General features: G+C 38.3%; 1 protein-coding gene and 1 non-coding gene across 2 annotated transcripts in view; one reads left to right on the top strand and one right to left on the bottom strand.

The window, feature by feature from the left end:
* Positions 1-25,842, top strand: part of TTC27 (tetratricopeptide repeat domain 27) — a 160,449-nt gene that overhangs the window by 34,117 nt on the left and 100,490 nt on the right. The window contains exons 7-9 of the mRNA XM_065929457.1: positions 1,315-1,448; positions 8,376-8,488; positions 11,773-11,839. Of these exons, the coding sequence (XP_065785529.1) occupies positions 1,315-1,448; positions 8,376-8,488; positions 11,773-11,839 (314 nt within the window). The remainder of the gene's footprint in view (positions 1-1,314; positions 1,449-8,375; positions 8,489-11,772; positions 11,840-25,842) is intronic.
* On the bottom strand, positions 14,263-14,335 carry TRNAG-CCC (transfer RNA glycine (anticodon CCC)). The gene has a single exon. It is a non-coding gene; the product is annotated as a tRNA-Gly (tRNA).

Below are 25,842 nucleotides of genomic sequence, written 5' to 3'. Positions count from 1 at the left end.
GAAATATAACTTAGTGGCCTAGTCTGGGATATTAGCCACCTTTTATTACATTGTATGTAGGAGGAAGATTATTAAATATCCAACTTATAACTTTGGGAACAATGGCCATGTGTAAGTTGTAGTCTTATATTTGAGATATAATTATATGTAACATGGATTCCTGGTGAATCAGATGATAAAAAATCTGCCTGTGGTGCTAGAGACCCTGGTTTGATTCCTGGGTTGGAAAGATCCCTGGAATGTGTCTAGAGAATGGCTACCCACTCCAGTATTCTTGCCTAGAGAATTCTGTGGACAGAGGAACCTGGCGGGCTATAGTCTCTGAGGTTGTGAAGAGTCAGACACAACTGAGCAACTCACACTTTCAATATAAGTTGTGAAGTTAGTTTTAGAAATTATGTTTTGATCCTAGTAGACTTTTTGGGGAGGATCATTTATAAAACTAGTGTCATGGTACTCAGCATAGTCAGCTTTAACTGTTGATGTATTTACTAGTTAGTTCTTCATATTTTTTTTTCCAAGTTAAGATTGAAAAGCTTAAAAATACAAATGTGCTCACAAATATAAAATGAGAATCAGATTATAATTTTTTTCCATTCAGCTCTTGCCTTACTATAAAATAGTAAGCTGTGCTAGACCATCTCGATAGCTATTTTAAGCATAACATGTTTCAGTGGTTGTTGTATAACATAGAGCCAGACTCATCACAGGATGAAATCCAGACTTCTTAGACTGGTCTTTGTAATCAAGGGTCTTTGTAATCTGACTCTCACCAGAGAATAGATGTCAGAGCTTGTGCTCCTCTTAAAGCTGTTCTGCAGCTAGCTATTTCAGATACAAAGTAAAAACAATATTTGGCCTTATATGGAGCCAGATAATGTAATAGAAAGACTGGGATTTAGAATCTGCAGACCCTGGCTTTAAGCTCTGGCTCTGATACTAAAAACTGTGTAATCTTGAGCAAGCGAGACTACACTTCAGAACTTAACACTTTTTCTTCTGTTGTATGGAGAGGAGAGTATTTCTTCTCCCTGTGACGTTGAATGCATTCTTTTTTGAGGAGGAATGTAGTTTAATGCAAAGGTAAGTATGGGGAATTTCTAGTGGCAGAAATTTGAGTTCTGGGCCTATAGTTTCCTGGCTTTATAATTTTATAAGTCACTTTAAAGTCATCATGGGGCTTCAGGTTTCTCTTATTTGAAATGGGGAAAATACCTCATAAGCTCTAAAGCACTCTGAAAGTACTACTGTTTACGATTGTCTGGTATTCTGATTGGCAACTTACTAAGTATAATTTAATATATGTATTTTCAGGTGCTTTAGGAAAAAGGACACGGTTCCAGGAAAATTATGTCGCACAACTTATTCTAGATGTAAGAAGGGAAGGAACTGTCTTTTCAAATTGTGAATTCACTCCAGCACCCACTCCTCAGGAATATTTAACCAAGGTGAGTAGGATCATAAGCTGTTTAAATTAGCATCCAAGTCTAATAGTTTCCATAGGGAAGTTTCGTAGAAACACCAGATGGAGTGGGAAGAGGCTTTTTTGGACCCTTCTTGAGCTTTTACAAGGTGGCTGGATGTTAAAAAGAATCTACAACAGAACCCATTTTAAAGCCATTTCTGTCCTCAGAGATAAACTGTTGTTTTTCTTCTAGACTTCGGTAAGTATGAATTAATAATGTAGTTACTTATATATTACTGCCCCGAAAAAAATCAGAAAGGCAGACTGAGTAGAAACTAATTTTTCCAGTGGCTGCCCTGTTTTTTGCCTTCTTAAGTATTGATATTTGCCTTCTCAAGTATTTGATATTCTCAAGTATTAAGAGCCTTGATATTTCTTAGTCTTCTTCTAAATATGTAAACAGATGATCAGAATTCCTTTTTACAAGTTTTCTGATCTGTCTTCAGCTACTCTATTATTATTGGGCTGGTTACTGCCATAGTATGTGTTTCTGACTTGGGTAATACATTCTTGTGTAACTTAAATTTATAGTTTTTGGTCAGTTTATCCACTCAATAGGCTTTCCATCTACTTCTGTGAAGGCCATTAGCATTTATATTTTCTTATCCCAGAGACCCCAGACCAACATCTCTGCTTGTAATTTGGTTGATGTTACTGTCCTTCAAGCCTGTGTTTTGCCACTTTTCATTCCAGAGCCTGTAAACAAATTTGCTTGGTGCATTGAGCACTAAAATTCTAATTGTACTGAAGAGAATGCCAAGAGTAGGGGCTAGGGAGATGGGAAAGAAGAGTGGCAGCAATAAGGCGTCCTGAGGAATGTCTTTGATGAGATCTTACATACTTCCTGGGCTTGCTCCAAGTTCTCTGTGTTTGTGATATTTTGGGGGCTGGTGAGCAGGGACAGCTATGGATTCTAAGAGAAGAAGGGAGGGAAGAAGGGAAAGGTGGAGAAACTCAGGGATGAGACCACATGGAGGGACAGCCTGTCTCTCCTGCAGTAGGAGAACCATGGCCGAAGGAGTGTTTGTGCCACTCTGTGGTCAGGGAGCTGTGGTATCCGCTTCCATCCTGTCTTTCCTCCTTGTATATACTAGACCCTCCTGCAGCTTTTTTTTTTTTTAAGCACACTGGCTTTTATTCATTTATTTTAAAGATTGATTTTTGGCTGCTCTCGGTCTTACTTGTGTTTGGGCTTTCTCTAGTTGTGTCAAGTGGGGACTGCTCTTCGTTGCAGTGCACAGGCTTTAGGTGCGTGGACTCAGTAGTTGTGCCCATGGGCTTAATTGCACCTCAACATGTGGGATCTTCCTGGACCTGGGATCGAACCTGTGTCCCCTGCATTGACAGGCAGGTTCCTAACCACTGGACCACCAGGGAAGCCCCTCCTTCAACTTTTTGATATAACCCAAGTCCCTCCCTCAGTCTTAGTTTAACTACCATAGACCTGGTGTTTAGGCCAAAGCACAGCATCAGTGAAAAGAGACTTAGTTCTGCAATCCAGGAATTTAATTCAGTATCCACCATTGTTTGTTTATGTGCGCATGTATATTTGTATGTATGTATTTATGTGGAGTTGTATGGAAAATTATCTCGTATGATTATAAATAGAATATCATGACAATTATGAGAAATGCATAAAAATAATGTATAGTTTAATATGAAATTTATTTAATCTTTCATATGTGAGTAAAATACATTCAGATAATCTTGTGATCTTCGTGAATTACCACTTAAAGGTGGAAAATATAAATTATGTGATGTAGGTATGGATTAGATCGAAATAGCTTTATACTCGTGGATGGAGGATAGATTTGTTTGTTTGATTAGTTATAGATCTTAATTCCTTTTGTCAAAGGTACTGTTAGATTATAAAATATACCAATTCTGCTTAATAAGCAAAATTTCAGGGAAAAAAGAACACTATGATACCACTTGTAATGATTATAAAATATATCATGATTAGAATGTTACAGTGTGAAGATGTATATCTTAATAATTGAGGAAATAGAATAATTTTATTGTCAGTGAGGAGAATAGTGTTTCCCTTTGGGCCTTCCTGGATTTTTAATCTGTTATTAATGGGGAATTTACATAACCTGTAGCTACTGGACTTCAGGCTTTGCTAAGCCAACAGTTATGAGGAACCCCAGTGTGCAAATCACAGGCACAGACTCTGTTCTTTCTTGTTAAATCATCAGTGTGCGGTGTGGGGAGGGAGGATAGGTTAAAATTGTACATTGAACAGGAAACACAAACACATGATCAGCATCATTGGTGAAAAGTATACATTAAATGCCAAACAGATTGGAGATGTACTGTGTGCTAGTTTTTTTCTTTTATTTTACATTAAGCATAATACAGCAGTTTATTAAGGTGCTTAGAATGAATACAAAGGGAAATAAAGACCACAGAATTGTACGTTCCCCATCAGTGTCTCATGTGTAAGGCGGTGTAGATGAGTACATGAGGATGGTGTTTATAGGTCAAACTAAATATCCCAGATAGTGCTCACTCATTGCTTCAAGACAACACCCCTTTGTACAGATATCAAAGGTGTCAAAATTAAAGAGTCAATTCTTGCATGTGATTTTAGCATAAAAGATTTCAGAAAACTGATCTGAAATATCACAGTTTTCATTTTTGTCAGCTGTAGTGTTAAGGATTTTCAGAACAAGAAAAATGCAGTAATACAGGACAATCCAGATACGTGTCTCATGTGACTGGCCTCTGTTGCAAAATTGTACATGGTTATGGGCAAAAACTAAGTGTGTCCAAAAGTCCACACCTGTGCAGTTTCATGTTTTAGCTTGATAATCTAGATATAGCACTTATTACATAGAAAGGGCAACATCAAAAGAAGAAACAAATCTGTGATGAGTACACAGTAACAATATCATAAGCATCATTTGAAGAGGTCTGAAAGACTGTTGCTGGTATTTTTTTTTTTTTTTTTTTTTTTTTTTGGCCATGTCAAAAGGCATGTGGGATTTTAGTTCCCTGACCAGAGATTGCACCCGTGTCCACTGCGTTGGGAACTCAGAGTTTTAACCACTGGACCTCCAGGGAAATCCCTGTAGCTAATTTTATGGTTCAGTAGACTATTACACTGGAGAACGCAATGGCACCCCACTCCAGTACTCTTGCCTGGAAAATCCTATGGATGGAAGAGCCTGGCAGGCTGCAGTCCATGGGGTCGCTAAGAGTCGGACACGACTAAGTGACTTCAGTTTCATGCATTCGAGAAGGAAATGGCAACCCACTCCAGTGTTCTTGGCCTGGAGAATCCCAGGGGCGGAGGAGCCTGGTGGGCTGCCGTCTTTGGGGTCGCACAGAGTCGGACACGACTGAAGCGACTTAGCAGCAGCAGCAGAATATTACTAGGTTGGCATGAGTCTAAAGTAGACCATCTTTTAAATTTGCAATGTGTAGAACATATAGGCAAGTAGGTGCTGCAGCCGACCAGTTTTAATTTCAAGAAGTGCTAAATAGGAACGTAGAGAATCTTGAATGAAGATCGAAGTTGTTTTGATCACCCATCTGTAGCTGACAAATGATACTCTTGCTTAGGCTGACCTGTCTCAGGTCTTCTGTGGGGGAGGGGCAGGAGTCTTGCTGGGAGGTGGAAACCTGGGTCCTTGTCACATCTTTATTGCCTAGCCCGATTGAGAACCTGGGAAGGTTATTGTATTTCTAGCGTCCTCGTTTGTTTTCTCCCACATCACACGTTTTAAAGGGATCAGATTATATCTATAAAGACACTCCACAAACATTGGGTATCAATAAGCAGGTTGATACATCCCTATCAGAATGTGAAAAGGTGGGAATTTTGGACACTGTAGAGTCGCACGGTCTGGTGTTGTGGCCACATACGGTTATTAATCACTTGAAAGTTGCTTGGTCCAAGCTTAGATGCGCTGCAGTGTGAAAGATGTACTAGATTTCGTAAACTGAAAGAGTTTATAGTATCTAATTACTAATTTTCCATTAATGAAAGTTACAGGGATAATATTTTTGACATACTAGGTTAAATCGCTTTTATTTATTTTTTTAAGTGTAACTGTTAGAAAATTTAAAATCACCTGTGTAGGTTTAAGAAAACAATTATGAAAAGCATATGTTGAAAATGGCTGGCCACCAGGGTGCACCGTGCGCCTGCCAGCCCAGCCTTTTGAAGTTCTACAGGTCAGGGAAGAAGAGAAGAGGCACTTTTTCAATGCCTGGCTGCCTAGAGTTCTGTGTTCCTCCTGTCAGCAGTTGTTGAAGGTTGTATTCTTTTCACAAAACCTTATAAATCGAGCTAGGCCTACAGTTTAGTCTTCCTAGTTTAAGATACTTTTATTGAATTGGAAGAAAAAATTAAATCGAGGCTTATTGAGGAATAACTTACATAAAATAAAATGCACCTACTTTTAAGTGTCCAGTTTGGTGAGTTTTAACAGATAGACCCACGTAACCACACTGTAATCAAAATACAGAACCATTTCCATTAGGCAGAAAAGTCACCCATACTTCTTTGCAGTCAGTCACTTTCCCTCCCTGCTTTCCATCACAGATTAGAGCTGGTCTTTTTCTATAGAGTTTCAAATAAATGGAATCAGATAGTATGACTATTCTGTGTCTGGTTTCTTTCACTTAGCATAGTGTTTTGAGATTCATCCTTGTTTTAATACCAACGATTAGCTCCTGTTTATTGCTGAGTGTTTATTATTTCATTGTATGCATAAGCCACAGTGTGTTTATCCATTCTGTTGGTAGACAGCTGAGTGGTTTCTGGTTTTTGGCTCTTATGAATAAAGCTGTTCGGAGCATTCTTGTGCGAGTCTTCATCTGAATGTACGTTTTAATTTTCACAGGTAAGCGCCAAGGATTAGAATGGCTTGTATTAAGTGTATTTTTAGCTAGAGAAATGATCAAACTGTCTTCCGAAGTGGTTGTACTATTTCACATCCCCACCCTCAGTATATGAGAGCATTAGTTGCTTTGCATCCTTGCTGGTGCTTGGTATTATCAGTTTAAAAATTTTTGCCATTTTTGTGAGTTGTGTGTAGTGATTTCTCATTGTGATTTTACTATTTTTTGATGATTAATTTTTTAAAAAATCTGTTTTATTGAGATATAGCTTACACATAGAATAATTTTAATTATATAATTTGATGGGATTTGGAAAATACTTGCACCCAACCATTGCAGTCAAGATACATTTCATTATCCTTGAAAATTCCATTCTGCCCCTTTGCAGTTAATTCCACACCTTCTCTGGCCCTAAATAATCATTCACTTGCTTTCTGTGACTATAGATAGTTTACCTTTTCTAGAATTTTATGTGACTAGACTCCTACAGTATGTCCTCTTTTCTATCTGGCCTCTTTTGCTCAGGATGATGTTTTTGAGTTGAGATATGTCTGGGTGGCTGTATTTGTCAGTACTTTCTTTTTATTGCTGATTAGAATTTTATTAAATGCATATAGCATAATTTTTCTTTTTAATTTATTTACCTGTTGACAGACATTTGGGTTGTTTCCAGTTTGGGGCTATTACAAATAAAACTGCTATGAACACACACACACATATATGTATATATATATATATCTTTGGGTGGACATATGTTTTTGTTTCTAACAGATAACTACAAAGGAGTGGAATTGAGAGCTCATATGGTAAATATGTTTATTATAAGAAACTAGCAAACTGTTTTCTGTGGTTGTACCATTTTACATTGCTGCCAGCAATGTACGAAAGCTTGAATTGTTCCAGATCCTTGGCAACACTTGGGATTGTCAGTCTTTTAAATTTTATCTATTTTATGTATGTGTACTAGTAGTTCATTCTGATTTTATTTAGTATTTTCATGTGGACTACTATTATTGAGGATCTCTTTGTGTGCTGATTAGCCAACCTTTTGTAAAGGTCTTTTGTAAAGTAGTTCATATTTATGTTGAGTTTTTTATCTTCTTATTAAGCTGTAATTCCATACTTTGATTACAAGCCTTTTCCCAGATATTTGTTTGGTGAGTATGTTTTCTCAGTCTGTGGCTTGACTTTTCACTTTCTAACAGTGTTTTCAAAGAGCAGAAGTTTTTATTTGATGGTTCAAGTTTTTTTGTGTCCGAACTAAAGGCTGTCTGCCTATGCCAAAGTTACAAGTCTTTTCTCCTGTGATTTCTTTCTTAGAAGTTTTTTAGTATCAGCTTTTACAGTAAGGTCTGTGATTAATTTTGATTTAATTCTAGTGTATGGTATGAGATCTGGGCAGAGCATTATTTTTTCCCAAGTAGATATACAGTTATTCTAACATCGTTTATTGAAAAAACTTTGCTTTGTTGAATCATCTAGGTACCTTGTTGCAAATCAGTTGACCTTGTAATATGGGTCTGAAGTTTTGGACTCTATTCTCTTCCTTTCATCTATATTTCTGTCTTCATGTGTTGGCTTTGTAGTTGTTCTTGAAATCAAGTACTCTACCAAGTTCTCTAATTCTTCTGGCTTTATTTCTTTTTCAATTGTGTTTTTTTTTTCCCTTCCTATTCTAGATCTTCTTGAGAAACAGAGTTGGAAATTGATGTTTCAGATTATGATTTAGAAGCCGATTAGAAAGATCTGGTTTTGAATCCTGATATATCAGTAGAGGAGCTTTTGCCTCATAGGTTCAATCAAACAGGGAATAGCAGTTATTCCCTATTATTGATGATATCAGCGCGTTCCTGGCATGTAGATTGCATGTCCTCCATTTCAACACAGTAAATTGTCCCCAAATATGTTTCACAAGGAGAACAGCCTATTGACCATGTATAGACACTGTAAAATCTTAAAACAAAAAAATGTTATCCCACGCAGCAGTCTGTTGCATATAGTCTATTGAATAAATCAAGCTTAGTTTTCGTTTTAAATATTTTCTTTGGTATTCCACCAGAATGTTGAGCTCAATGATGATACCGTTCTAAATGAGATAAAGTTAGCAGACTGTGAACAGTTTCAGATGCCTAATCTATGTGCTGAAGAGCTTGCTGTTATCCTTGGAATCTGGTAAGTTAATGACACACTTGGACACCTTGAATTTCTTGCATATTGATTCTCTTGTGTTGGGGAAATCTTTGTTCAAGAAGGTCCCCAGAGTTCTGGATGAATAGGGAATCTTGTGACAGTTATGAAGATAGAGAAGAGTTGGGCAATCAAGGAAAGATTAGAGATTAGGAATCTCCTGTAAGTTGGTATACTTATCCTTCTCTTTTCTTCATAAAGAAAAGTCCTGTTAGCCTTGGCTGGGCTTCCCTTGTGGCTCAGCTGGTAAAGAATCTGCCTGCAAAGCAGGAGACCTGGGTTCAATCCCTGGGTTGGGAAGATCCCCTGGAGAAGGGAAAGGCTGCCTGAATAGAACCCTAATGAAATATTTAGGAGAGGTGACTATTTTGATCTTTGAGGATATGTACATGCAGAGGATAGAATTTTTAATACAGTAGAACCTTATGTGTGGTAGAAATAGTTTCTCATTTTATGTTTTAAAGTGATTTCAAATTTGGACAAAAGTTGCAAGGGCAAAGCATTGCAAAGACTTTTTTGAGAATTATTTTCTGACATAATATTCTGTCACCCCTAAATACTTTAGTGTTTGTCTTCAACAAACAAGGGAGCTTCTGTGCGTATCCATAATACATTTATCAAAATCAGTAAATTAGCACTCATACTTTACTATCACTTTGTACTCAAACCCCATTCAAGTTTTGCCAGTTGACCCAATAATCTCCTTTATAGCACAGGATCCAGTCTAGAACATATGTGTTACATTTATGTTTGTATTCTTTCTGTCAGTTTGGAATAGTTCTTCATTTTTGCTTGACTTTTATATCTTGACACTTTAGAAATTTATAAGCCAGTTATTCTGTAGGATTACCCTCAACTTGAATTTTGTCTGATTCAGTTCAGTTTACAGTCACTCAATCGTGTCCAACTCTTTGTGACCCCATGAACCGCAGCATGCCAGGCCTCCCTGTCCATCACCAACTCCCGGAGTTCACCCAAACCCATGTCCATTGAGTTGGTGATGCCATCCAATCATCTCATCCTCTGTCGTCCCCTTCTCTGCCTGCCCTCAATCTTTCCCAGCAACAGGGTCTTTTCAAATGAGTCAGCTCTTCACATCAGGTGGCCAGAGTATTGGAATTTCAGCTTCAACATCAGTCCTTCCAGTGAACATCCAGGACTGATCTCCTTTAGGATGGACTGGTTGGATCTCCTTGCAGTCCAAGGGACTCTCAAGAGTCTTCTCCAACACCACAGTTCAAAAGCATCAATTCTTCGGTGCTCAACTTTATCGTCCAACTCTCACATCCATACATGACTACTGGAAAAACCATAGCCTTGACTAGACGGACCTTTGTTGGCAAAGTAATGTCTCTGCTTTTCGATATGCTGTCTAGGTTGGTCATAACTTTCCTTCCAAGGAGTAAGCGTCTTTTAATTTCATGGCTGCAGTCACCATCTGCAGTGATTTTGGAGCCCAAGAAAAATAAAGTCAGCCACTGTTTCCACTGTTTCCCCATCTATTTGCCATGAAGTGATGGGACCGGATGCCATGATCTTAGTTTTCTGAATGTTGAGTTTTAAGCCAGCTTTTTCACTCTCCTCTTTCACCTTCATCAAGAGGCTCTTTAGTTCTTCTTCACTTTCTGCCATAAGGGTGGTGTCATCTGCATATCTGAGGTTATTGATATTTCTCCCGGCAATCTTGATTCCGGGAGAATCCTGTGGTTCCTCCAGCCCAGTGTTTCTCATGATGTACTCTGCATTGTCTGATTAAAAAAATATATGTACGATTAAATTCACATTCTGGGACTTCCTTGGTGCCTCAGTGGTAAAGAGTCCAACTGCCAGTGTAGGAGACACAGGTTCGATCCCTGATTTGGGAAGATCCCACATGCCAAGGAGCAGCTAAGTCCATGGGCCACGACTCCAGAGCCTGTGCACTGTAGCTAGAGTCTGGGACTCGCAAGTGCTGGTCCAGCATGCTGCAGCTGCTGAGGCCCCCAGGGTACTCCCTGGAGCCTGCGCCCCCCAGCAGGAGAGGCCACCCCACGTGCCACAGCTAGAGACTAGCAGCTGTTCCCTGCGACCAGGGAAAAGCCTGCAGGCAGAGACGACCTGGCTCAGCCAGAAGTAAATAAAGTCACATTCTGCACCACTAGCTAGAGTCAGAGAAGGGAAGTGTTGTGGTTCTTATAGCATCCCAGCAGGTGGAACACAGTTTTGAATTTTATTTTCATTCTTAATACAAATAATATTTACATACAAAATAACTTATGTAGTATATAAACATAAGTTATATAATATAATAATAACACGAATCCACCACCCAGTTTAAGAACTTGAAGATTGAAAATACCACTGGCTCAGTCTGTGTACGTCTTTCCCATGTCATCTTCCTTCTTGTCTTAAAAGGTGATCAATGTCCTAAATTTTGTCTTTGTCATTTTCTTGCCTTTTCAAAAAATATATTTGCTCACATGTCTTTTATACTTCTCAGTCAATTATTCTATTTGTCTTTCAGCTTTATAAAAGCGGTATGTTACTATATGTAGTTGTCTGTGATGTGTTTTTTTCTCTCACCACTGTCTTTATGTGACTCATCCGTGTTGTTACATATAGCTGCAGTTTACTTTGCAGTGTAGCGTTCTGTTGGGTATTTTACAGTGTATTGATTTCCTTTTTGGACATTGGATTGTTAACAGATCTTTCCTGTTACACACAATATTACTATAGATATTTGTGTGTGTGATTCCCGGTACAGCTGTTGAATTTCTGTTGGGCTCTATATCTAGGCTGGAATTACTGAGGTTAGGATATGTGAATGTTCACTTTACAAGATAGTGCTGAACTGTTTTCCAAAATTATTCATACTTGGATCAGCAGGATCTAAGAATTCCCATTGTTCTGGCTCTTTGAGAACTTCTTAATCTTTGCCTGTCTCATGGTGATAGTAAATTTTGTTTTGCATGAGTTTAATAAATAGGAATTGGTGCCATATTAATTCTTTTCATTTTCTTTGTGGAGTGGCACAGATTAGATTTTGTTTTTTCTTATAAAATAAACTGTGTTGACATTTAGTACACCACCACAGTTACTTGTTAGCATTTTATTACTTTTGTGTTTATCTTTGGCGCAGTCATGTGTACATTTGTAAATAATGCAATAATGTTATAATATATGCTTTCAAATATATAAATATAGTTTACTTGCCTCTTTAAAAATTGTATTTCGTTCATTATGACATGCATTCTGGAATTGATTTGCTTTTTTATTTTTTAAATTTAAAGCACCGATCTCCAGAAGAATAACCCAGTACACAAGTTAACTGAAGAGGAGCTGCTGGCATTTACATCAGTGAGTGATGCCTTTGTCCTTTCTGTTTCTTTGTTTTTCTTGTAAATTATTTGCCTCTGGTATGTTCTTGCCTCAGATTGCTCATGTTGAAATACTGTCACCTAAGGAGTTTGAGTAAACTCCAGGAGTTGGTGATGGACAGGGAGGCCTGGCGTGCTGCGATTCACGGAGTCGCAAAGAGTCGGACACGACTGAGTAACTGAACTGAAGGAAATTAAGGCAGAAAAAAAAGCTTATCATTTTAGTTTCCAAGCTACATATATCTTGATGCTGGTTTAGACATAAGCATTTTAAAATTTTTATTTATTTTTAATTGGAAGATAATTGCTTTACAATGTTGTGTTGGTTTCTGCCATACATCATCATGGATCAGCCATAGGTATACATATGCTGCCTCCCTCCTGCCTCCTACTCCATCCCACCCTCTAGGTGTCCGAGAGCACTGGGTTTGAGCTCCCTGCTTCGCAGTAAATTCCCCCTGGCTGTCTGTTTTACATATAGTAGTGTGTATGTTTCAATGCTATTCTCTCAATTTGTCCCAACCTCTCCTTTCCCCATTGTGTCTGCCAGTCTGTCCTCTACAGACATAAGCATTTTTGTTTGTATTTGCTTGAATTTAAGGGCAGTGAATAAATATTTCTTGTTCTTTGATCTTTGTTTGCAGGGCTGAGTCCAGTATCTTGCACCTAATATGGGCTCGATAGATACTTGTTGACTGAGTAAATGAAGTGACAGAGCAAGAGTTTGAATCTTTACTCCAAAGCCAGTGTAATGTGCAACTCTTTTGATTAAAATTTGAGGGTGATGCTTCGTGGATGTAGTGGGACCGAGGGGTTCGAGGGGCAGAAACAGGAGAGCATGGGTTATGGAGGCTAAGGCAGGAGACAGTGTCGAGAGCAAGGGGCACTTGTCAGCGTTCGGCAGTGGAGAGCAGTCAGGAGGAAAGGCTGAGGCTTTGATGGCTGGAGTGCATTGCTTATCTCTATGACAAGTTTGGTGAAATAGCTGGGTAGTCACCTCACTGCAGAGAAATAAGGAGTGAATGGTGTGTGAGAAAAATAAAGTTGATAGATAAAGACCACAGTTGGAAAAAATGATCGTGAAAAGGAAAGACAGGAGAATAGATGTTTGAGGGTTTGATATCAAAGAAGGCTTTTCAGAAGAGGAAGGCCACAGAACAAGAGGGCTGTCAGTATCTTTTTAGCTTTATAGATGAAAAGATACACACGTCTTTAATGAACCCAAGTTGCTCAAGATTCATCATTTTTTCAAAGGCATTTTTATTATCATAGTTAGGGATCAAGTTAGAATTCTGGTGTTTTTTTCCTTTGTTATTTTTCAGATAAGGCAGAACTAAAGTACTTTTATCTCGTAGATAAAAAGGCTAACTTACTTTGTGCTGTAAAATTTTGCAAGTTACTATTTCCTACATAAAGTTTTAGAACTGGTCGACGTTAATCTTCAGAGTCCTCTGAGTGCCTGTTTTAGTTTCCCACTTCAGTATTGTTAGAAATCTGCTGATTTTCATTATAGCATATGTGTGTTTAGGTAACTGTGTGGAGTGTTCCTAATAGTTGTTACATAAATGGTAACGAATTTGACAAGGAAAGTGTTAAACTTTTTTTAAAAGATATATTTAAAAAATTATGTACCTCTTATTTATTTGTTCAGCATAGATTGAATACTTAACACACACTTTAATCCTTAAAACTTAAGGCATTGTGCTGGTTATTGAGGATATAGCAGCCTTTTCCCTCTTGGAATTTTCATCAGTTTACATTCTTGGGAGGGAAATAAATGGTAGACAAAGAAAGACATGTTGGATAGAAGTACTTATTGTAGACATAAAACAGTGTAGCAGAGTAAGAATGGGTTAGGGATGGCTATTTTAGGTGAGACAGTGCGGGAGCATCTTAATGGGAGGGTGATGTTGAACACGAGTCTTCCTGATATGAGGCACTGGGAAGGACACGTGGGGTTTGGTGTGGTCTTGAGTCAGTGTCGGGAAGTACAGAGCTGGATGGGGACAGTCACTGGTGTGTAGATGGTAAGTGATGACCCGGGTGCTTGGGCTCATTCTGATGACAGAGGTAAACAAGATGCAGCCTGTGATAGGAAGTGTTCCTGTTGACCTCTCATGGGAGGGTGGTCAGCAGAAACATCTTCTTGAGATTGGCTTCCTAAGCACATTATTGTGGAACGTAGATTATCCACAGTTAACCTGAAATGACATGGAAGCACTCTCGTCACACTCAAGCAGTTAACTTAGTTTTTAGTGCTTTTCGTGGATGTCATATATTTCTTCTTTTCTTTAACCTTTCTTTTCTTATTTTTCTTTCTCTTTCCTTCCCCCCCTTTTTTAAATTAAATACATTTATTTATGTAGCTGCGCTGGATCTTGAGTTGTAGCATATGGGATCTAGTTCTCTGACCAGGGATCGAACCCAGGTCCCCTGCATTGGGAGCGCAGAGTCTTAGCCACTGGACTACCAGAGAAGTCCCTCCCTTCTTTTTCTTTTTCTTTCCCTGTTCTTGTTCCTCTATAAAGTTAGGTACAATATTGCTGAAGTAGTTAACTCTAGTAACCTCTGCTGGTAGGTAACTCACCCTTCCTAGCTTGCAGTAAAGGTTGTATACTCTGGTTTTATGTTTTCCCCCCAAGGCTTTATGATACATAATTGTTTTGCTCTTCTCCTGTAGATCTCCTCCAAGTCAGCACTGACCTGAGAACTGACGTCTTTTTCAGGAAAAGCTGTTCAGTGAAAGTGCTCTTTAGTGCCAGGCCTAACACTTTCAAAGAGATGAGTTGGTTAATGCCAAATAAATTTTTAATTGATGAGAAGGAAGGCAAGGAACTTAAGAGTGAGGAGGGCTCTGAGGAGCCCCATGCATACTTTGGACTGTGTAACACCCATTCATTCCTTGTCCCAAGTGAAGCATGCAGAATACTCCAGAAAAAACAAGTCACCTCTTCCTTTTCTCATTCAGTCTTTCCTCTTATCCCTTCCTGTGCATGAATCTGAAGCAGATAATAAGGTGAGTTGTAGGTGGCCCCAGGTTTCAATAATTTCACAATAATTTATATCCTATATCCTATAATATCACTATAATTGTATATCCTGTACATAAATATCCTTTATTTATATCCTGTATACACTGCTGAGGAGTGTCTGAGGCAAGAGGGACCACTTTTAGCTGCTACCCTGTTTCTGAATTATCTTTTAACAAAAATCAGATTTGGGCTCACTGTAATTACTTAGGTGTATGTCTTATCTTCCCTGTAAGACTCTAAACTTCCAGATCTAGGGATGGTCTCTGTCCTTCTCTGGGTCTTCTACAAGGCCTGCTACAACGCTTTACTCATAGTTCCTGCTCAAGAGAAGTATGCAGAATATGGGAATGAATGAAGTATACTAGAACCAGGAACTGGGGCTGCTCTGCTCCACTTAGTTCCACGGTGTAGGTAGTGTGACCACCCAGGGTACTACTGATACCTGGTGTGTCCTTTTCATCTTTCTCTTCTGTAAAATGAGGCAGGGCATGATGTGTCCCTCCCTCGGCACTGAAAACTTGTCCTTAGGATCAGATTACAGAATGTGTATAAGAATCTTCAGAGTGGGCAGATAGATGCCCCCACAGCCCTCAGTGGTGAGTCAGGTCATTTGGTCGCTGGTTTGTAGGAGCATACCACTGTTTTCAAGGAACAGGAATTTCTAAGTGCATAAGGGCTGTTTGGAATTGGCTGTAGATGTGGAAGAAAAGGGAATAGAGAGGAAAGAAGCCACGTCCTTTTCCTGAGCATCCCTCTCCCCCCTCTGGCTGCAGCACGGTACCTGGGGTCTGGAGTTGTGAACTCTTGAGGCTGTGAGGTGTCTCTCTCTGTTGACAGGAGAGCGAGTCCAGTAGAAATCTCACTACCCCTACCAGAGGATTGTGAGCACTTGGAGGGACAGTAACCACAGCTAGTGAACATCTGATAAATACTTGGGAACCAAATGAGTGGCTTATTGGTCCTGAATTTTGTTCAGTTTTCATCAGCTGTCCTAAAGTTTACTAAAATAGTGGTGAAATCTCTTTTCTGGAAGAATTTTTGCCAGTGTTTCCAAGTTGGTGTAGCATGTTGAGGTATGTATGAGATGCACTGGGAAAAGGTTTTAATTCAGCAGTGGCAGAAGATTGTCCTAAGAGGAATACTTTCCTTTTTTTATTAACATTGTCATTATGTAATGCTATTCCGAGACATTCTTTCCTCACATTTCAGGAAAGCTGAATGAGTCATAGTAAAAATAACCCACATTGTTCTAAAGAGTCATTTATGTTGTATCGGCTTGATAATTTAAAATTAGCTGCGTTATCTACGTTATTTCCTTTCAGATGAGCCAAGTCAGTGACATTCAGTAATGCTTTTAATTTCCTTTCATTGTTGAAAATGGGAACAATTTAGTTAATTCATACAGGTGTTTCAGTTTTCATTGGCAAAAGTTTTGCTGAAGTGTGAATTGATACTGGCAGCCTGCCTTCTGACTGACTGCCTGAAGCCCCAAGGACTCTGTAAATGAAAAATGGAAAAAGACCTTTGGAAGTTACACATTAAATTGTGTATATTTTATCTTTCTGCTATTAATTTTAAAGCTATTTAATAATTACTTAACTGTGAACTTAAAAGTTTGCTGGCCATTTTTACAGATAAAAATGATACTTTTTTTTCTTTTAGGGTATACTTACTTTTAATTTTTCAAGATAGGCAATATAACTGCAAGATATCCATGATACTTCTGATAGTTTGTCCTCATGTTAGATGAAGACATGTCTGTCTGTATTAAGCAGGGTAACCCAGGATTTTCATTTTCTTTCTGGTTTGAATACTTGTCCCCTCAGGTGTTACTCATGCATTTTAATTTAACAGATGTTCTGATCATGGGCCTGGTAGCTACATCTGGGTGATAACTTGGTCGCTTTTAGAAAAGCAGGAGATGGGTATGCTTTGTTTCAGTTTGTGGGTAAACTATTTTTAAACAAAGGCTTAAAAATTTTTTTTGACTGGAGTTGTACTAGGTTACTTGTATATATCTTATTTCAAGAATAGAGAAAGAATGAGTGCTCTTCTTAACATCATCTACTCTGGTAACTGCTGGACATCTTTCTTCACAGTTAACCATGGCTTAAATTTAATGCTTATTTGTGGGTTTTATTTCTAGCCATGTTGGAGTAACTGGTACTGAATGTGAACGCTTGTAAACAACCACAGATCTGGGGCAAAATATATGAAATAGCACTGTATAAAAAGGATAACCTTTAATCCAATTTTCTGACGATGACCCACCTTCTGACAAAACGTGGTCCACTGGAGAAGAGAAAGCCAAACCACTTTAGCGTTCTCTCCCTGAACCCCATAGATGAGCTCCCCAGGTCGGTAGGTGCCTAGTATGCTACTGGAGAAGAGCGGAGAAATGGCTGTAGAAGGAATGAAGAGGTTGAACCAAAGCAGAAACAGCCCAGTTTTGGATGGGTCTGGTGGTGAAAGTAAAGTCTGATGCTGTAAAGAACAGTATTGCAGAGGAAACTGGAATGTTAGGTCCATGAATCAGGGTAAATTGGAAGCGGTCCAACAGGAGATGGCAAGAGTGAACATCGACATTTTAGGAATCAGTGAACTAAAATGGACCAGAATGGGTGAATTTAATTCAAATGACCATTATATCTACTACTGTGGGCAAGAGTCCCGTAGAAGAAATGGAGTAGCCCTCATTGTCAACAAAAGAATCCTAAATGCAGTACTTGAATGTGGTCTCAAAAGCAACAGAATGATCTTGGTTCATTTCCAAGGCAAACCATTCAGTATCACAGAAATCCAGGTCTACGCCCCAACCTCTAATGTTGAAGCAGCTGAATCTGAATGGTTCTATGAAGAACTGCAAGACCTTCTAGAACTAACACCAAAAAAAGATGTCCTTTTCTTCATAGGGGACTGGAATGCAAAAGTAGGAAGTCAAGAGATACCTGGAGTAACAGGCAAGTTTGGCCTTAGAGTACGGAATGAAACAGGGCAAAGACTAACAGAGTTTTGCCAAGAGAACGCACTGGTCATAGCAAACACCCTCTTCCAACAACACAAGAGAAGACTCTACACGTGGACACCACCAGACAGTCAGTACCAAAATCAGATTGATTATATTTTTTGCAGCCGAAGATGGAGAAGCTCTATACAGCCAGCAAAAACAAGACTGGGAGCTGACTGTGGCTCAGATCATGAACTCTTTATTGCAAAATTCAGACTTAAATTGAAGAAAGTAGGGAAAACCACTAGGCCTTTCAGGTATAACCTAAATCAAATCCCTTATGATTATACAGTAAAAGTTACAAATAGATTCAAGGGATTAGATCTGATCGAATGCCTGAAGAACTGTGGTTCATTACATTGTACAGGAGGCAATGATCAAAACCATCCCCAAGCAAAACAAATGCAAAAAGGCAAAATGGTTGTCTGAGGAGGCCTTACAAACAGCTGAGAAAAGAAGAGACGTGAAAGGCAAAGGAGAAAAGGAAAGATATACTCATCTGAATTCAGAGTTCCAAAGAATAGCAAGGAGAGATAAGAAAGCTTTCCAAACTGAACAATCCAAAGAAACAGGAAAACAATAGAATGTGCAATACTAGAGATCTCTTCAAGAAAATTAGAGATACCAAGGGAACATTTCATGCAAAGATGGGCACAATAAAGGACAGAAATAGTATGGACCTAACAGAAGCAGAAGATATTAAGAAGAGATGGCAAGAATACACAGAAGAACTAAACAAAAAAGATGTTAATGGCCCAGATAACCACGATGGTGTGATCACTCACCTAGAGCCAGACATCCTGGAGTGTGAAGTCAAGTGGGCCATAGGAAGCATCACTATGAACAAAGCTAGTGGGGGTGATGGAGTTCCAGTTGAACTATTTCAAATCCTAAAAGATGATGCTGTGAAAGTGCTGCTATGTCAGCAAATTTGGAAAACTCATCAGTGGCCACAGGACTGGAAATGATCAGTTTTCAATCCAGTCCCAAAGAAGGGCAATTCCAAACTGTTCAAACTACTGCACAGTTGCACTCATTTCACATGCTAGCAAGGTAATGCTCAAAATCCTTCAAGCTAGGCTTCAATAGTATCAGTATGTGAACTGAGAACTTCCAGATGTACAAGCTTTATTTAGCAAAGGCAGAGAAACCAGAGATCAGATTACCAGTGATCCATTGGATCACAGAAAAAGCTAGAGAAAGCAATCTATGCTGCTTCATTGACTATGCCAAAGCCTATGACTGTGTGGATCTCAACAAACTGTGGAAAATTCTTAAAAGAGATGGGAATACCAGACCACCTTACTTTCCTCCTGCAAAATCTGTATGCAGGTCAAGAAGCAATAGTACCAACATGAAAAATGGAGTGGTTCAAAATTGTGAAAGGAGTACGTCAAGAGTGTATATTGTCACCTTGCTTATTTAACTTATATGGAGAGTACATCATGTGAAATGCCAGGTTGGATGAAGCACAAGCCGGAATCAAGATTGCAGGGAGAAATATCAATAACCTCAGATATGCAGATGACACCACCCTTATGGCAGAAAGTGAAGAGGAACTGAAGAGCTTCTTGTTAAAGTTGGAAGAGGAGAGTGAAAAAGCTGGCTTAAAACTCAACATTCAAAAAACTAAGATCATGGCATCTAGTCCTATCACTTCATGGCAAGTAGATGGGGAAACAGTGAAAAGAGTGTACAACTTTATTATCTTGGGCTCCAAAATCACTGCAGATTGTGATTTCAGCCTTGAAATTAAAAGATGCTTTCTACTTGGAAGAAAAGCAATGACAAGCCTAAAAAGCATATTAAAAAGCGAAGACATTACTTGCCTACAGAGGTCTGTATAGTCAAACCTATGGTTTTTCCAGTAGTCATGTATGGATGTGAGAGTTGGACCGTAGAGAATGCAGAGCGCTGAAGAATTGATGCTTTGGAACTGTGGTGTTGGAGAAGACTCGAGAGTCCCTTGGACTGCAAGGAAATCAAACCAGTCAATCCTGAATATTCACTGGAGGGACTGATGCTGAGGCTGAAACTCCAATCCTTTGGCCACCTGATGCGAAGAACTGACTCATTGGGAAAGACCTTGATGCTGGGAAAGATTGAAGGCAGAAGGACAAGGGGATGACAGAGGACGAGTTGGTTGGATGGCATCACCGACTCAGTGAACTTGAGTTTGAGCAAGCTCCGGGAGATGGTGAAGGACAGGAAAGACTGGCATACTGCAGTCCATGGAGTTGCAAAGAGTTGGACACGACTGAATGACTGAAGAACAACAAAAAGGTTAATTAGTCATGACCAGATAGTTTTTATCTCAGGAATGCAAAATTGGTTTAACATTAAACAGTCATTGAAGTTCATCTTTTAATACAGTCAAGGAGAAACATTGAATGATCATCTCATTATATTTATTTATTTCAGCATTTGGAAAAACTCAGTATTCTTTCATTATAAAAAAGTTAGCAAACTCTGAGTAGAAGAGAATATCAATCTGATAAAGGGTTTCTGTGAAAAATCTAGAGTTAAAGTCACCATTAATGAAAAACAATTTTTTTTTCCTCTAAGGTCAGGAAAGTGGCACTTCTTTGAACCGAAAATTCCAGCTAGTGCAATAACAGCGTGACAAAGATCCAGAGGGAGTGCAGATTGGAAGGAAATATATAAAATTATCACTATGCGTAGACAACACAATTCTTTACGTGGGAAACCCTAAAGAATAAACATGAAAGCTACTAGAATTAATAAGCAATGTCTGAGAATACAAGGTCAATATAAAAAAGTCAGTTATGTTTATATATACTAGCAGTAATAGTTGAGAAAGTAATTTTAAAAACCACACACAATAGCATAAAATATCAAATATTTAGTGATGAATTTGACTAAACTGTAAACCTGTACACTAAAAATGACAAATATTGCTTTAGGAAATTGAAGAAATTTAAATAAGTGGAGAGACTTAATCATGTTCATGGATTGAAAAGCTTAATATTGTTGAATTGACAATTCTTCCAGAATTACACAATAATAAATCCAGTAGCAATCAAAATCCAGGTTAACCCCCCCGCCCCCGACTCCACCTTTTGTTTTTCTTAGAAGTTGACAGGCTGATTCTAAAATTTTTTGGAGTGCTTCTGTGATGACCAAGTAAGTTTCTGGGACCATTTGTCTGTAGATAAAAATTATAAGCTATGGACCAAAAAAAAAAGTACTACTTGATGACATTAGGATAAACAAATGACCCGTTAAGAGATGCTAAGGTGGTTAATATCACTAGTCATTGGGAAAATGCAAATTAAAACCACAACAATATACAACTGTCTACCACTTAAAAGGTGTGAGGTAGTTGAAATCCTCATACATGGTAAATGTAATGTGACATAATATGGCACCACCACTTTGGAACACAGTTTGGGATTTTCTCATGCAGTTAATCATCAATTCCACCTTCAGGTATTTATCTGTGTGAAATGAAAATGTATAGCTCCACAAAGATTTACACAAATGTTCATAGCTGTTTAATTTGTAAGAGCTTAAAACTGGAAACAATGCAAATATCCATCAACAAGTGAATGATAAACTGCAGTATATGAATTTTTAAAATGTAATGATAAGTTAAAAAACAGTCTCAAGATTCATATGTGTTTATAGTATATTTTATAACTTGCATTTTAGTTATGCTTTATCTTCTTTGTGTATCATATAATAAATAAAGTCTAAAAACCATTCTGCACAATAGCAATATCATTTAAATATTATTTGATAAGCCACTTTAAGGAATAGACAGCACTGACATCATTGTGTACATTTTACTTTTAAAGTGAATTTTACTGTTTATTAGGCTGGTGAGAGGCAGAATCAGTAATTTGAAGAAAATATAATGTGAAAGAAAAAACCTTACTTCAATGGGTCTTCCAGTCCCCAGATAGGAGAAATATAAGGGGATTATAGTTAAGATGGTGATATATTCAATATGGAGGAGTCTTATTCAAACTCATGGTTTTGTGCTTCTGCTTTTGGCCATCATTGAAGCTAAAAGTGTTAGGCCATCTGACATTATGAATTAACGTGGTGTTAAAGGATGAAAAATTCAGTTCAAAAATAACTTGTATGGTTTATATATGTCTGCTTTCATGACCGTGTGAAAGGTGCATCTGGCAGTGCTGATGAAATAGCATCTCCAGAATGCAGGAGATCTTTCTTTTTTGAGGCAACTGAGTGACCACCAGCTAGAACTGCCTGGTGTCTGCTTTGTGTATGAAAATTTGCAGAGTGGAGAAAAGAGCTTTGAGAGCTTTGTAATAGCAGGAGATCCAGAATCTCAGGATTTGCCAAGCATGCTGGTAGATACTGTGGAAGAAATAAAGGTATAAAACATAAGACTTGCCTTCATGGAATTTTTAATTTAGCCAAGATCCGATAAACTTATGAAAATGTAATTAACAATACCAGGCAATTTAAATTACATTGATAGCACAGATAAATCCCTAACTGCTTAGAAAAGAAGAAAATATTTGGAATAGGGCAGTCAAAGAAGGCTTTGTTACCTCAGGGAGGATTAGAGGGGCCTTGAAACATAAGGGATATAGATGGAGTGATAATGTGAGCAAAGGCAAGGAAATATGTGAGCCGTGTGGCTTTGTTGGGAGGTTGGTTTAGAGCAGTAGTAGGACTTGGGGGGCGGGGGGATAGCTTTGATTTTTAAATGGTCTACAAAGCAAGGACAGAGTGTTTGGACCACTGTTCTATGTCTCCTGAGAGTAATTTACAGGCTACATTTGGAATTTAAGCTTAGTGTCATTTGGTACTGATTTTAACAAATGAATGCTCTTTTAAATTGCTCATTAAGAAAGGGGAATAATTTTGCTTTTTATAGTGTTTCTTTGATCCTTGCTTTTATAAGGTCAGCCTGACCTGGGTGGGCATCATTTGATTTGGCCTTAGTATAGCCAAAGCAGTTACACGCTCACAGGAGAGCTCTGAGTTGCTTTGATTTATATGTAGAAAAAGCAACTATCTGAAAGCTCCCTCGTATTTAAAGGAACAGACTGGCTGGCTGTCCTGTAAAGGGTCCTAGTGACCTCTGGAAGAAGAATGTTTGAAATGTTCAGTGATAAGAATGACAGGAAATTGTTTTTAATAGAAACAACACTCCAGGTCCTCTTTGATGGTGTTACAGAATTTTCTTTGCTACTTTTCTGGGAGTGAGGGCAGAGTTGCATATGGTGGGAAATTGTGAGCTAAGTAAAATCATGCCTGACTACCTAACATGTCATAGTATTAAATTTTACTTTTTAGTGTGAGGTAAAGTGATATTCATTGACTTTCATTTCAGGTAATGGCATTTCCTCAGATGGTAGCTGATTACAGCTCCTTTTTTTAATCCGAGCCCAAGCATCAGCTCAGGTGGCATATCTCAGTGAGAAACGCCTGCTGAGGCATGCAGAGCTGTCTCCCTTTTGTTCACAAGGTATCTTGTTACACTCCATATCAACAGTTGCTGAAGTGAATTGATTCTTTAACTTATAAAACATTTTAACTATAAATAAGTTTATTTCAATTTTTACAGCAACAATAGAGACATTAAAGTGTATATGAAAAGTTATACACTTGTAAAAGCCTACTGACTCAATGAACCACCTTTTGGAGGTTTTGGTCAATGAGATGTGAGCAGTGAGAGAACTTTTAAAAGACACACAAATGTTACCATTCATTTTTTAGGGGGCTTCTGACCTCTGCCCTGGTGTGTGAAAGTGGTGGAAGTTCCATCTCACATACAAGTTTGTTTGCAAATGGCACAGTGCTACGTGGCGTTGTCCTGATTCTCAAATTGCTTCCAGTTGAAAACACCAAATTTCTTAAGTGTCTGAGTTTTACTGTATTTCTAGATAGTACTCAATTTAGTGAGCCAGTATTTCATCAAATTGCTTTAGTTAATAGATTCCAGGTAAAAATAAGTGAACTTGTATGATGCCATTTGTATGAGGTACCAAGAGTAGTGAAATTCACAGAAGCAGCAGGTAGCATGGTGGTTGCACCTGGGTGGGGTGGGGACAATGGGGAAATGTTTAATGGGTATAGAGTTTCAGTTGCAAGATGAGAAGAAATCTAGAGATTAGTTGTACAACTATGTGGATATATATAATTAAACTGTACACTTAAAGATGGTCAAGATGGTACATTTTATGTTACATATATCTTAACTACCATTAAAAAAAAGAGCTTCTTAAAAAAAAAAAAAAAAAAGAGCTTCTTGATAAAGATGAAAGAGGAGAGTGAAAAAGCTGGCTTAAAACTCAACATTCAAAAAGCTAAGATCGTGGCATCTGGTCCCATCACTTCATGGCAAGTAGATGGGGAAACAGTGACAGACTTTATTTTCTTGGGCTCCAAAATCACTACAGATGATGACTGTTGCCATAAAATTAAGATGCTTGCTCCTTGGAAGAAAGGCAATGACAATGACAAACCTAGAGAACATATTAAAAAGCAGAGACATTATTTGCCTACAAAGGTCTGTATAGTCAAAGCTATGGTTTTTCCAGTAGTCATATATGGATGTGAGAGTTGGACCATAAGGAAGGCTGAACACTGAAGAATTGATGCTTTTGAACTGTGGTGTTGTTGAAGACCCTTGAAAATCCCTTGGACTGCAAGGAGATTAAACCAGTCAATCCTAAAAGAAATTAACCCTGAATATTCATTGGAAGGGCTGATACTGAAGCTCCAATACTTTGGCCACCTGATGTGAAGAGCTAACTCATTTGAAAAGACCCTGATACTCAGAAACGTTGAAGGCAGGAGGAGATGGGGACAATAGAGGTTGAGATGGTTGGATGCCATCACTGATTCAATGGACATAAGTTTAAGCAACCTCGCGGTGGTGAAGGACAGGGACACCCAGCATGCTGTCCATAGGGTCGCAGAGTCGACACAACTAAGTGACTGATCAGCAGCAACAGAACATTATTAAGAGAAATTAATAAGGACCTAAATAAATGGAGGGATATACAGTATTCATGGGATATACAGTATATATATTCATGGGATATACAGTATTCATATACAGTACTCAATATTGAAATTTCAGGTCTTCTCAAATTAACCTCCGTTTTCAATACAATCCCTAACAGAGTCCCAGTGGCTTGATTTTTTGTTGTTATTGTTTCCTTTGTTGCTGCTGCTGCTGTTCTTTTGATTTTGGGGACTCAAGCTGACTTTAAAATTCACATGGAAATGTAAAGGGCTAAGAATAACTAAGGGAGTCATGAAGAACAGAGTTGGAGAACTTAAGTTGGCAGATAGCAAGACGGCTTATAAAACTGTATCAATTAAGACAGCTTAGCATGTAGTGGTTCTTGGACTGGCAGCGTCAGCATCACCTGGGAGCTTGTTAGAAATGGAATTTCTCCGGCTTCACTTCACACCCTATTGAATCTGAGTCTCTGGGGCTGCGGCCAAGGAGTCTGTGTTTTAGCAATCTCTCTGCATTATTATTGTGCACTTTAAAGTTTGAGAAACACTGAATTAAGACATTTTGACTTGAGGAAATAAAAACTAGCCAGTGGAACAGAGTCCAAAAACAGAGCTATACATACATGGTTCATCTGACTTATGTCGAAGTTGGCACTGCAGTGCAGTGGGGAAGGGGTAGGCTTTTCGATAAATGGCACTGGATGATTTATATTTATATGGAAACAGTCTATCTTAGCCCCTATATCATACTAAATATACAAAAATCAATTCCAGATTGAATATGTAAAAGTGAAAAGCAGAACAGTAAAGTTTTTAAGAGGAAACTATAGGAGAGCATCTTTGTGACTTTAGGACAGTCAAAAACAATAATAAGGCTCTAACCATAAAACAAAAATGATAAACTAGATTATTATTAATATTAAGCACTTTTTAAAAATTAAAAGATGCCATTAATATTTGTAAGGCACTTAG

Source organism: Muntiacus reevesi, chromosome 3 (genome assembly GCF_963930625.1).
Source record: "Muntiacus reevesi chromosome 3, mMunRee1.1, whole genome shotgun sequence".
In the NCBI taxonomy this organism is placed as follows: Eukaryota; Metazoa; Chordata; class Mammalia; order Artiodactyla; family Cervidae; genus Muntiacus; species Muntiacus reevesi.
Note: the sequence above shows the minus strand (reverse complement) of the source record. Positions and strands in the feature narration are given on the sequence as shown.